The sequence below is a fragment of the Telmatherina bonti genome (genome assembly GCF_933228915.1).
Source record: "Telmatherina bonti genome assembly, chromosome: 2".
Taxonomy (NCBI): domain Eukaryota; kingdom Metazoa; phylum Chordata; class Actinopteri; order Atheriniformes; family Telmatherinidae; genus Telmatherina; species Telmatherina bonti.
In genome coordinates this window covers 13596847-13611131 of record NC_136620.1, presented here as the reverse complement: position 1 = coordinate 13611131, position 14285 = coordinate 13596847, and the positions used below count along the sequence as shown (strand labels likewise).

General features: G+C 38.8%; 1 protein-coding gene across 1 annotated transcript in view; it reads left to right on the top strand.

Annotated features, from left to right (window-relative positions):
* The window catches only part of fam169b (family with sequence similarity 169 member B), a 14063-nt gene extending 430 nt beyond the window's left edge, over positions 1-13633 (top strand). Inside the window, exons 2-9 of the mRNA XM_079248284.1 lie at positions 337-464; positions 1839-1941; positions 2025-2110; positions 4563-4722; positions 7474-7656; positions 9627-9752; positions 9866-9936; positions 13217-13633. Coding sequence (XP_079104410.1) covers positions 337-464; positions 1839-1941; positions 2025-2110; positions 4563-4722; positions 7474-7656; positions 9627-9752; positions 9866-9936; positions 13217-13255 — 896 coding nt within the window. The 3' untranslated portion in view covers positions 13256-13633. The remainder of the gene's footprint in view (positions 1-336; positions 465-1838; positions 1942-2024; positions 2111-4562; positions 4723-7473; positions 7657-9626; positions 9753-9865; positions 9937-13216) is intronic.
* The last annotated feature ends 652 nt before the right edge of the window (positions 13634-14285 follow it).

Below are 14285 nucleotides of genomic sequence, written 5' to 3'. Positions count from 1 at the left end.
CTGCTAAGCCGACATTAACAACAAGCAAGTAACATCTTCTCCTAGATGAAAAGGTCTTCTTCCACAAAATGTCCTGCTAATGTAAGCAAATAAAATTATTCTTCTGACTGAATGGAGAACATGTCATCGAAAGCTGCACATGTTCAATCAAAACGTATCTATAAAGCGCTTTATAACAACCACAGATGGTCAAAGTTTTTTATTTTGTTAGTTTACTGAATGAATAGCTCCTTTGTCACCCAACTTTCTACTATTGTAAATAAACCTGTGATTAACTGGGTCATGCCATTGTTGTTGTGTAACTTGACCTGAATCAGCTGTTTTCCCTCTGAACAGCCATGTACCCCGTAGATCTGCCAGATGTGGGTGAAACAGAGCTGTTTTCTGCAGCTGGACAGTACCTCTCCGCTTTGGCTGCAACACCTTGCAGTAATGAGTGGTTTCAGTCAACACAAACCGAAAAGGTACTACATCTCTTTGTCATAACTAACATTTAAAGGGTGTTACTAATAGTTTTACGTAGGAATAACAATTATGTTTAGTAAAAGCAGTTAAATTAACAGCAGTTTACAATACTCACTTATTTGATGTCTTTTTTTTTGTTGTTTATTTGTCTTAAAGATCTTCAAATTTCTTACATATGAAATAAGGACAAGATTTACTTTGGGGAACTTAAAGTCCATCAAATGCGAACATCTTGTATGATGATTAATGCAATTATTAACTTGTTTACTTAAGTTAATTACGTGTTTTGTATTCTTAACTACCTTTAGCCAAGACTGTATGTGCCTGCAGTTATACATTTTAATACTGATGTTTCAAGAGGTCATCTTATCTCAAGATAATATAAAACTGTTTTTAGTCGTAAATTTATTTTTATACTGTTATTTTCAGAAGGTGTCCATTTTCCTTTAAATAAATAAATGTTCATGGAAGGATGTAAAATGCTATTATTTCTTATCTGCAATGTAATCCTTACTCCATATAATAATAATAATAATAATAATAATAATAATAATAACAATCATAATAACAATCATAATAATAAATAAATAAATAAATCATAAAGAAAAACCCAATAATAGATCATTTTGGCATTTCTGAAACATAAAAATGACCATCTGATATAGGTCACAGTTGCTTTTAGCTTACAGGTGTGATCAAAGTCAAAAAACCTTCATTTGTCCACCTTGGGAGAATGTATCTCAGGCATTGGTGTTCTGCTACACAGACGGCTTACTTACTCAACCATAATCAATAAATAACCATCCATAAAAGTAAACGTATAAACAATAAAACAAATGAACAATGCAAAGGTCAGTGTCAATAGGGATAACCCGTATGTTCTTCCTAAACACTGCAAATCCTAATTGAGGTGCAGCACTAGGGAAGTGTCAGATAAAATGCTGTTAAACTGTCTGAGGCTGATTTGTACAAACACAACAATGATTTTACTTGCTGTCTTTATCAAATGTTTTATTTATGTTTTGATTTTACAGCCAAGTTTGCAAATCTGCTAATAATGACATAACACGTCACAGATTCAGTAGTTCTTCTGTTAAAAAAAAAAATAAAACAGAATCATTTGTAGAGACACCAAACACTGATGGATTCTGTCACACACACACACCTGCCACTTGTGTGTGCTATCAAATCGTTGTCATGACGTGGCAAACCTGACCGCTTGACTTCTGGCAGTCTGGTATCTTTGCCAAACAGCCATAAAAATGGGAATGTTATCATCTCTTACTCCAGTTCCTTCAGCAGCAGATTAAAACCACTACAGTTTTACGTTATTAATCCCTTTTTCACACATCATCTTCCTCTCATACACACAGGTGGAGATAAATGCAACAAATGTAAGGCCGTTGCAGCTGTTTAAAGATGAACAACCAGCTTGTGAGGTTCTGGCGCTTCACCCTCCAGATGATCAAACTAAAGGTTTGCAGCTGAACATGCGGATCTCTACATGAGCTGCAGATGTGACAGAAACTAATGCTTCTTGTTCTGCTCTTACCTTCCAGCTGTGGCTTTATACCTGCATGGCAAGTGGTGGCATTTGGATGATGTGTTGCGAACGTCAAGTAAATCCAGACATGGCTTGGTGTCGGTAACTGTGCTGATGTTCTTCTGGTTTTTATGGCAGTGTCGCTGCCACATGACCTGCCATGCTGATTTGGATTTTAACGTCGAGCTTGTTACATCCTGCATGAGAAGTGAGAACTGTGTTGCTGCTGCAAGAAAAAGAAAAAGAATGATCTTCGTATGGTCATTTCATATTTAACGAGAAACTTTATGGGTTGTACACATGACTGGGTCCGTGTGTTTAAATGCCACATGTAAACATTTCCTAAATTTCTTGTAAAAGGGGTGCTATTATGGTATTTTGAGTTTTCTGAGCTTTCTACAGGGTTACAGTGTTAAATCCTCATCAGACATGTGAACGGCACCGTTTTTTATCACCTAAATGCATGTTTGAGTTTGAGTTTGAGTTTCAGCACGCTCTCCGTTTGGTTTCCATGGCAACGAAAAACGCGTCGTTTTAGAGAGTTTTTTCTACTTGGAAATCCTTGTGACGTCCCGGGGGATAAGATTCGGAGATTGGTTACCTTCTACTGGTTAACAAGGGCATGTACAAATACATCAGGCGGGTGGAAAACGTGGGATAAAGTTATTTCCAACGATGGCTGGTGAGTTTACCAAAGAGACATCCTGCTGCATTCGTTGCTGTGGGTTGCTGTTTTCCACTTCGTTTTCAGGGTCTGATTCAGGTTCCAGCATGTAGGGCTGTATGCTATGTGTTGACATTGTATTTTGTTTTTTTTATTGAGTTCATATGAGCCTAATCCTTCTGTTTATGAGATGTTACAATGACGGCGAAAGCAGGTGCGGTGCGCGCTCCCGATGTAGTGCAGTGGCGGGAGGCGGGGCTTAATGCGGAAGAGTCTCAATCCGCTCGTTTTGCCTGCAGGCTGATCTGACAGCCTACGGAGAGGGTCGGTCTGAAGTAAATAAAGCCATTTGTGACAATAACTCCATCAATCCCAGCCCTTCTGGTCTCCGAAATAAAAACAAACTAGCCTGAAATGCGCATAATAGTTCCACTTTAATATCAAAACAATCTGTTTTACCTTCAAGTGGGCTGCTTTTCCGTGTTAACCATGCCCACCTCAAATATCTGCTCAATCACGCGATACTTCTCGAAGCCCCGCGAGAAAAAAGTTCTGTCAGGTTGATGAGTCAAGAACTGTCCCCAGCCACATCCGAGAGAAGAAAATGACGTCATTTTCTTCTCAAACAAGAGACAAAAAGTTCTTGTTTCTCATTGAGTATGTAGCAAGCTTTACTGTACAGCAGGGATCCCCAATGTGAGGTAGTGTGTCCAAGGTTGAAGATTAGACGTAGACAGAATCAACATTCCTGGGATTTTCCTAAAGATGAACATTTATTTTCCACGAATTGTCTGTCATACAGTTTCAAAGATCAGGGCAATCAGTCTCCAGTTTCATATCTTTTCCTTCCCCCTCTCTCCTCACAAACTCCCCAAAACTGATTACTTATATACCCCATTAGACACACACCTGATTTGATTTAGCTGAAACCATTTCCCCATATCACTATCCCCAGCAACCTTATTCTACACCAACAATAATAAACAAACCAAATTCCTAAACAAACAAAAAACACACAAAAAGGAATACCAGTTCTAACACATTATTTCAAATAAACCCATACTTAAAGAAAATCCTCCACTTGGTTTCTCCCAATCACCTGATCTAGGAAGTCCCTCACACCTGCAATGAGGAAGTGCTGGGTTGGCCATTTCCTATCCTGCAAGGTGGAGTTAAACAAAGAATGATGTTAAATGATAACAATGAAAAATGCAACACAATGCAAACACTAACAACCCGGGATAGTAAGTGCAGCATGGTTACCTGGAAACAGAAATAACAGAATAAAGTTAAAGGAACAAATATGAGAAAAGGTCAATGTTAGGGACAAGTGGTGAACAACTACAATCTCATCCACTTTGTCACACCCAATCCTGGTCCTCCAGGACCGGTGTCCCCACTGGGACACACCTGACTCATCTTCAGACAAGCTCTGCACATCTCTGCTAAATACACACTGGTTTGAATCAGGTTTTGTTGCAGCAGGGAGAAAAAAGGTTTAGGATAACTTTGCAGGTATTTTGAGTTAAATAGTTGATTATGGTGTGACACCATGACTTTCTAAGATGGAAGTTTTTCACAAAATTCAAATTTTCTGAGACACTGAATTTTTTAATTTTTTTTAATTTTTTTTAAAATTATCGATAAACCACAAATATAAAAATTTCAAGAAATAAATGTTTGAAATGTTTTGCTCTATGTGTAATGAATCTATATAACACATGGGTTTCACATTCTGAAATGAGGGACAAAGAACATTGAACTTTTTCATAATATTCTAATTTTCTGAGACGTACCTGTAGAGATGACAGTCCAAATACTGAAGTTAAACAGCTGACAAGCAACAATAAGCCACGAAGAAAACCAAAACATCCAGCGTTCTGTCTGCAGGCGCAGTCGATGATGGAGCGGGTGATTGTGTTCCTGCTCAGCCGGGTAGTGGAGAGACCCTCGCTGGGGGAGGCGTTCTCCCTGCACCCCCGCACAGAGAGCTGCAAAGTGCTGTGGAAGGACAACCAGGCGGTCGGCTTCTACACCGTTAAACACAAAGGTGGGCTGATGGAGGGAAAATGGACTGTGATTGATGGAAAATAAAGTAGAAAATGTTTCCATCTTGTTAAGCACGGGGGGGGGGGGGGGGGGGGGGGGGGGGGGGGGGCACATGTAAAAAATGTTAAGTAAGATGCTGCAGGAGAGGAGTTGTCCACTGCAAAACCAGAAGTCATACTCCAACCCTACATATGGGCAGATCGTCATATTATAATACATAACACTGCTTTTTGTAACAAAGTATAAATTAAACCCTTAACAGCTGGTATTAACATATTTTACAGCATCTGTAAGATCAGAAAAACAGCAGCTCAGCATCAAACCGCAGATGTGCAGCAGTGCACTAAACGAAGCGTGGAGCAGCTGCAGAGCTTTATAGGGTAATAACATACCAAGTCTCAGAGATAGGCGGCTTCATTTAGAGAACTAGAGAGGACTGTCAGGGAACGTGGAAGCAGAAGCACTCCACTGAATCTGCATTTGACCTGTAAACTCAGTTTTATGGCTTATTCTGAGATTTTTTACAGCAAGAATCTGAATGTAAATCAAATTGTATGGAGTTTGTTTCCAGCTGTAAAAGCTCTGAGGTGGATCAAACCAATCAATCTTGTAATTAGCATTGTTAGATGTATGTGTTTGAGTCTTTGATATTTAATTAGGTTGTTTTTGTGTTGAGTTTAAAATGTCACCTTTCAGTTCCTTTTTAAGTCGGGAACAGCACTAAGAACCAGGCTTTTGCTGTCTTTATTTATACATTTGTTTAAAGTACTAAGATGATTTGAGCAACAATGCAAATGAGCATCTATTCTATTCTATTCTATTCTATTCTATTCTATTCTGTTCTGTTCTATTCTGTTCTGTTCTATTCTATTCTATTCTATTCTGTTCTATTCTATTCTATTCTGTTCTATTCTACAGTCTTTTAGAAGAAGCTTTCATCCAAAGCGACTTAGATCTGAGAGTGAAAACAACATAAGCACAAAATCCAACCGCAGAGGACGTCATAGGAAGGTGCTAGTAGACTGCTGGAGGCTTTTTTTTCCCCCCATCCCAAAATATTACCTTTATTAAAATACAAAAAAATGAATACCATGATATTTGTTGCAAAGAACTGGGCTAAGTTCTCCAACTCCTCTGTCAAATATAGCTAAACTAAGTGCAGAAGAGCTCCTTGAAGAGTTGAGTCTTTAGCTTGCTCTTAAAAGTAGACAAGGTGTCTGCAGAGCAGACAGAGTTTGGGAGGTCTTTCCACCATCGTGGCATGACATCTTTGTTTGATTCTACATGCAGGTTTACATGTTAGCTTTAAAAGACGGAAAGCCACAAGGAACTGTGGAAAACTGGTGTACAACAAAGTCACTATGGTGAAAAGCTCAATTAATATTTGCACTTCAAATAACTTCTAACACTTAGGCCTGGATCTACTAAACTTTGTGTGTACTAAAACATGCGCAAACTCACTGCACACCCAAGAAAAAAAGTCCAACAGCGCAAACTGAGAGCTGCATCTTTCAATACTGCAATACAGCGCGTCTGCATCCTGTTAGTACGTCTCCCTCAGTGAATATGCAGCATGGGGTGTTCACACACTATTTTACTTGTTTTGGAAGGAGACAATGTAAAAATATTAATTTAGCACCTGCAGAGTGGTCTGTCAAACCTGATAGAAATTTTGCTGATAGAAACTGTGCCTGTTTTTAACATATTACTGCTACTAAATTGGGATCTTAGTAGATTTGGCCCATAGTGCCTCTCCACCATGATGACCAACAACAGCACAAGCACAAGTGGCCTACATGTCAGATTGGTGCACATATATCTGATAAGTGATAAAATCAAAAGCTTTGTGGCATCAGAGTCAGGCAGAGTCAGCAGAACTATGTTGGGGTCTGTAATCAGCTGAAGTCCCAGACAGCAGCTGTTTTTACTATCTGATAGAAATTCAGTTGGTTCTACGAGGACTGCAATCCGGCAGGTTTTCCATGTGTTCCTGCTTAACACACATGAATCAAATTAAATGGCTCAAACAGCCAATCAGGTGCGACAGACTCATTAATACAAATCAGCTTTGTTGAATTAAGGATACATGGAAAACCTGCTGGATCTCGGGTCTCGTAGGACCGAATCGAGAAATTTGATGGAAACATGTAAGATGCAGTACCGGGTTTAGACGCACTATATTATAAGAAATATTTAAATTAATTATTACTGTCTTTTTATTAGATGCACTTTTTTAAATTCCTAATTCACAAACTAGTGACATTGATCTTTTTAGGGAACTAAATGTTGCTTTAGCTTTTTCTTCTTTACTTACAGAAAAAAAACAACCATGCTTGACCACTTTTTAGAGAGCCTTATCATCTAAAATTACAACTAGAGACACATGACCCATACAAAAACAACCATGCTTGACCACTTTTTAGAGAGCCTTATCATCTAAAATTACAACTAGAGACACATGACCCATACAAGAAGGAATTGAAACAATACAAAATAAATAATAAAAAATTATATAAAATAATGAAAAGAAATATTTTTAAGTCCATCCTTTTTAGCAACAGCATAAAACTACTTCTTGTTCACGATGCTCTCTGCATAAAATTCTGAGCTGCTTCTAAAGGACTGATTAGAATATCTTCTGGACCGTCGGTCCTCTTGTAAAACTCACAAATTACAACAGTTTCAGACTAAAACTGAGGTGATGTGTGTTTTTTTTTTTTTAAAGCAGTGACTGCTTGCTTTGCTGTTTCAGGCAGCCTGTGTGACGGCTGGACCAGCTGCTGCTACCTGCTGCCCGTCCTCGACACGGTGCTGGTGCGGCGCAGCTGTAGGAGGAGAGGCTTCGGCATTCAGATGCTGCAGGATTTCTGCTCCTCGTTCTCCTCTGAGGAGTTTCTGGGACTCAGCTCTCCATTATCACCAAGCATGGTGGCAGGTAAGCAGAGGTCCCGCTTCACATTCTTTTTGTGTTTATTTAACACTTTCTTCTTTCCTTTCACAAGAACTTTGTCAACTGGATTCCCATATTTGGAAGACAAAGTATTCCACTGGATGCATTTATGCCAGCTGGGAATAACTATGACACTTACATGGAAATGTTCATAACCACATGCTGCCAGTAATTATATACTTATGTTTCACAGCAGGTCATGGCCCACTTGTCCTGCTGGGACATTTTAATCTTCATTCCCAAACTGAAGCTGCAATTCACAGAGATCCAAAAACAAATCTGTAAGCTGAGGAGAGCAGTGGTTTATTTCTAAAACTAAAGTCCACAAGGTGGAACCAACCTGTGGCTCTTTCGTTGTTGGTGTTTAGTGTTTAATCTCTGTCATTCTGGGACATTTTTACTTTTCTTTATCTCATATTATTGGCAAATGCATCAGTACATTCAACTTCTGTGTATTGAAGGAAGAAACTTTGATATTAGTAGATAACATCTGGTAAAATGTGTCCTCCGCAGAGCACAGTTATTCTTTTTCAATCCATTACGGTTTTATACAACAATAACACAGATATCTGACATTCATCAGTTTGTAAAATAGAATAAATGCAACCATAGGAGCCAATTTGTTTAAGTGTGTTGCTTATTGTTGCTGTTAGAGAGCGATGTATCGTTACCTGGGCAGTGGCCAGTCTCTCCGACCAGGGTTCAATTCCCCGACGGTGAGCCATGACTAATATTAAAAGACAAAGTTACTGAGATAGCTTGACCCAAGAGTTGGTTTGACGCGCCGCTTTGCCGTGATTGACTTCCACTCAGATCACTTAACTTCAGATTAAATCGTCTTTATTCCATTCGCAAATAATCTTGTGGCATACAAACATTTACTTGCGCCCTGCTGTTCCCCCTGCCCAGGTAACAATACAGCGCCCTCTAACAGCAACAATGAGGAACACAGTTAAACAAATTGCTCCAATAGCAACCTTTATGAGCGTAGAACAGACTAGATATACTTTGTTCATCTGCCGGCGATGAATATTATTAAGCATTTAATGAAGCTAATACAAACTCCAGAAATAGTAGGCAAAGAGCTGAGTGCACTTTGTGAATTATTAACATGTAGAATCACCTTAAGCAGCAATAATTAGGAAGAAATAATGTGATGTTATGAGTCTCTTGCATGATTGAGAAGGAATTTTTACTGATTCATTTACAATGTTGCTGGAGTTCACTCAAATTTACAGCATTCATATAAACGCTACTGTCTTTGTGTCTTACTGCAGCTTATTGCATCAGATTGAGGCTGGACTTTTAGTGGACCAGTTTGAAATTTTAAACTTTTTTGTTTCTTTTAGAGGTCCTGCTGTAGATTTGCTGCCATGTTTGGGAACATTTCCCGTTGCATGAGCCAGTTTTAGCAAAGCATTAGCTGAAAGAGCAACAACCTTGTGTTTGACAGTCCATTGGTTCATATACGGAGACCTTCATGGTCCACTCAGTAAATGCAAGATATCCACCTGTACTAACAGATCCTGTGGCTGCAGAGCAAGCCCAAATCATCAGCCTTCCACCACCGTGCTTAACAGTTGGTTTGTGGTGTTTGTACCGATGTGTTATGTTCAGTTTTCTCCAAACATAACTATACATTGTTCCAGAAATCTTGTTGTTTGTGTTGGTGCAACCTTATTTAAGGTAATAGTTGTAGATTATACATGGTGTTCAGGTCAGCAGGTCGGTGTCCCTTCATGGGATAAAAGCCAAGTTTTTGTCTTCTGTTTGACTCACAGCAATCTTAAAAACATATGGAAGCTGCAGGATGCTGTTTCTCAGTCTCTACAGCACAGATAAAGAATGCGAAGTTAAAACGACTGATGAAAACACACAGATGTGAATAAGATAAATGATCTTTTACAATGGTGCTGCTTAAGGCCAATCCCTGTTTATGAATGTTGTGTGTCTAGTGGTGAGGAGCTTCCTGCAGCAGCATGAGGAGTACCGTGAGCATCTGTATGAGGTGGAGGCTCCGGGGGGCTGGGCTCAGCGTAGAAACATCTGGCTCAACATCCGGCTGGGACGCTACTCCCTTGGTATGTTATATACGATACTTGCAAGAATGTTGAATCTGAAGTATTTTGCTTCAAAATAACATTTCCAGAATAGTCCGATCAGTAAAGTAAGGTGTACAACTTTGTTCCCTTAGGTTTGACAGAGGAGAGTGGTTTAACATCAGGACACACACAGCAGCACAAAGGCAGCAACTCCCTTCAGCAGGTGAGAATGACAAGTTATCCGAAGGTATGTAGGATTAATTAAAATCCCGTTATTCCTTATGATGCATTAAAGCAAAATGGAGGCACACCCTCCTCAAGAGAAATGTACTTAATGACAGTAAGGAAACCATGATCTAGGAACCCTCCTGCACACAGAGTGGACAGAGTGCAACATTTAGCCGCACAAACCCGTCATTTATTAACAGGAAGTTTGATGTGTGTAACTGGATGAACTTTTTGATTTGATTAAATTGTAGATTTCCTGCCCATTTGTCCCAGTCTGGCTGTCACAGTAGCAGATCAGAGGTCAAGAGAGCAGGTTTATTCACTGTCACTAGGAACAATGAAATTGTCACTCTTTTTTTTTTTTTTTTTTTGTACTTTATTTCTTGTTCATTGTGTTAATTATTGAAAATTATTCCACTAATTTTCTCACCGATCTTTAACAGAAGTTCTTCTTCTTCTGGTGTAAAGACATGTACTTACACCTCTGTCATTCCTCCACTTGTTGAGTCACTGATCCTAATTTCCTCTGCTGATAAAGACACTGTTTGTCCTGAGAGTTTGAACTGAAGGCTGCCAGACTCTAAGAAAGGCACTGGAAACTAAAAGGGGAACAAGATTTTCACTTCACAGGAGTTGTTAAAATGAGATTTGCACATGTAAAATAAATGTTTACTGGATTATCAAGTCTGTAAAGAACAATAAAGGATAAGTAATAGCGCTTTTACACACTGAGGGAAGCTGGTGTGGAAGTTTTGCTTTACATTTATCGGCATTACAAAAATAAGATAATAGGATCTTGAAGAGCATCTTAGCTGACTAATACGTTTTGGACTAGATTTTTTACATGGAAACAAATCAGTTTAATCAACCAAACTGCTAATTAAATGTCACTTTTTTTTTTTTTTGTAACACTTCCATTTAAACTCATGGTGAAGTCCACATAGAAAGACTAGTATACTGCTACTTTCTGTTGTATATGTACAGATTTGTTGTTAAAAATCCTGTTTGCCCTGATTGGACAGTAGCCTGGGCACACCCATCCCATTAGGACAGAGGACATTGAAAGCACCTACAAACTTATCAGATGATAAGATGTGTTACATGGAGCTTTTTTGATCAAAGTCCAGTTTGAATAAACATGTATTAACACCTAAACTTATCAGTAAAGTGAAGCCTTGTGTTCCTCAGGCTGTCCTGGAAAGGGTCATTCATGCTTTTGTCTTTAGACTGGACTACTACAACTCACTTTATACTGGGATTACGCAGTCTCTCCTCTGCCGCCTGCAGCTGGTCCAGAACTCAGCTGCTCGCCTGTTAACGGGGAAATGACGGTGTGAGCACATTACTCAGTTCCGGTCCTCAGGCCTTCCTACCCTGCATGTTTTATAGGCAACCCTACCTTAACACACCTGAATGAAAGAAAGGGCTCATTAAAAGGCTGCAAAGAACTTGATAAGGAAGTTTAATAATCTGACTCAGGTGCTTTGGAGGAGAAACGTTTCTAAAACATTCAGGGCAGGGGGACCAAAGGGCTGGATTTGAGAAACACTGGTTTAAATGGGCCCTGTGATGGACTGGCGAGCTGTACCCTGCCTTTCGCACAAAGAGGCTCCAGCTTCCCCGCGACCTTTAATTGGATTAAGCGGTTAGGATAATGAATGAGTGGTTTAAATGGTCTGGCACCTTTGTACCTTTCTGAGCTACTGCAGCATCATTGTCCCGTTAGAGCTCTTATATCGGAAGACCCGATGCTTCTAGTAGTCCCGAGGACTTGACTCATGGAAACAGAGCTTTTTCTGCAGCAGCCCCCGAACTCTGGAACAGTCTCCCTCTTTCTGAGAGGTCTGCGAGGACTTTAAGTGGTTTTAAGTATCTATTAAAAACTCATCTTTTTACGTTGACTTTTAACTCTGAGAGCAGGACCACTTGTCTTTTCTGTCTTATTTTGTCTTTTGAACGATTGTATTGTCTTTCAACTTTTTATTTTTGTGCTATTAATGTTGATTTTTATTCTATTTTACCTGTACAGCACTTTGGGTTACCTTGTGGTATGTGAAAGTGCTCTACAAATAAAGCCTGGATTGGCCTTGATTGGAATGCATTTTCTTCGAATAGGAGTTGTGATCTAAACCTTTTCATGATCTGATCAACAAGAATAAATGAATCTAATACAAACTGATGGTTGCTGTGATGTATGATCTTCATACACATCCTGGGACCATGTGGTGGTTAAGTGACCTGATTAGTTTTAAAGTTTGAAAACGAAGCAAAAAAAATGTGGCTGATGTGTTTTTGTGGGAAACTGAAGAAGTTAAGGATTATCAAAAGGCTTGAAACGAGAAGTTGTACATCCACTGCTTCAATAAAATTGAATGAAATTTGATCAAATCCTCTGAATCACTACTTGTTGCAAAAGCGTTACGTTATGTAATCTTTCCTTCCTGTAAACACACAACTGATTGCATCACTTTATTGCTGGAATGTCTGATAAGACTGATTTTAGTCAGTCAGAAGAAATATTTGTCCATATAAACATAGGTATTGATACATTAAAAACAAATAGTTCAAGACCGATTACAAGCAATTAAACTATTAATTTGATGAATGGGGACATTAAGACTTGACCTTATTCAGAACGGCAGGTTTTGATTGCTGTGAGTCATTTCTGCTATTCAGTCTGTCACTTTTCAACTTAGTAGCTGCTGTTAAATCTTACAAAAGATCCAGCTTGTAGAGTCTGTCATTGATATTATTAACAATACTCATTCAAAGTTTTGACCTTTCTGAATTTAGCTCTTATAACCCTAAAATGACATTTGAAATACTAACTCTGCATGTTTTAGTTTCTTTGTGGTTGTTTTTATGTCCTTATAATGGTTTCATAAATGCTTCATCATCAGCTCTGATCATGTCACCAGCGAGGGCTTGGAACAGCTCTTATGGACGAAGGTGGTCTTGCCATTATTAAATGATGTTCTCAGAAAGATAGTAAGATTTTGAAATAAACCAAAACGTTGGGAACACAAATTCTTCCTGAAGTGGATGAATGAGAAGCAACAAGAACTCTGTTTTCCAGCATGAGGCCTTTTCATGAGTCATTGAAATCCAGAGGAAATGTTATAGTTTATAAAAGTCTTTTAGATTTGATCGGATTATGTGTGGTGGTAGGTGTAGGGAGTTATAACAATAAAATGGACGTTTAATTGGAAAACATAAATGAAAACAGATGTCTGAGTAATGTTAAGCTTTTTTTGTTGTCTTTTTCTTTCGTACAGACTTGTGAAATGGACCTTACCTCACTTGAGTACCTGTAACATGAACACACCACTGCTAACAGCCTCTGCTGAGCAGCAGATTAAACCTTGTGATATGAACCGTGGAGAAACCTCCCCGAGCAGCAAGATCTCAGGGACAAGATGTAACCCTGCAGTGAAAGCTGACGTTCTGGACTCTGAACCTCTCACCAGGTCCCAAATCACAGAGCAAGCTCTGAAATCCAAGTCCGCTCTGTCAACAAAGCACAGCAGTGGTGAAGCAGAGGAAATGCAAGAAAGTGCCAAAAGTTCCAGAATGACTGTCCGTCTGTGAATACATACAGACACGTAGTGCAAGGGAATGCTTTGTACACTCACACACAAATTTATTTAAATATTTATTCATTCGCTTATCCATCCTTAGTCATTTATACTGCAACAGCATTGTTTCCTTGCATAGAGCACAGCTGACAATATCTCAGTAAAATAGGCATTTTTATGTTAGATGACTATTTGTGTTCATCCTCATGAAGACAGTAGTTTCTTATATGAGTTTTTATCATCAGAATCATGAAAATGCTGGTGCGCTACTGGAGTCTCTATTAATTTGTACGCAATTGGAAACCATGTCGTTTTGGATGCAAAAATGTCATTACATTTCACTGTCTGGAAAACAGCAAAGAAGCATTATTTTCACTGTCAATGAATTTATGACAGTCTGATTTTTTTTTTTTAATGTCTAATGACCTTTTTTTTTATGTCCAATGACCTTAAAAGGTCATTTGAGAAATATTTTCTGACAACTACACAAACAAATCACTCTTGGCGCCCACTGGTGGTCCCACAGGTCCATATCATAAATGGCAAAAATAGAGGCATTTCCTGTATGAGCCTACTGTGAGAAAACTGGTGAAAGATGGTAAAATATCCCTTATTTTTATCACTTCCTTATTCTGAAGTAAATGCTGTAATTAAAAACAGAAGGATGTTAAACCATAACGACAGTGAGACAAAAAAGTGGTCGTGTTAATGGAGTTAATGGTGTTTTTTTTTTTTTATCACAAACGCCGAGACTTTATCTTTCTGTGGT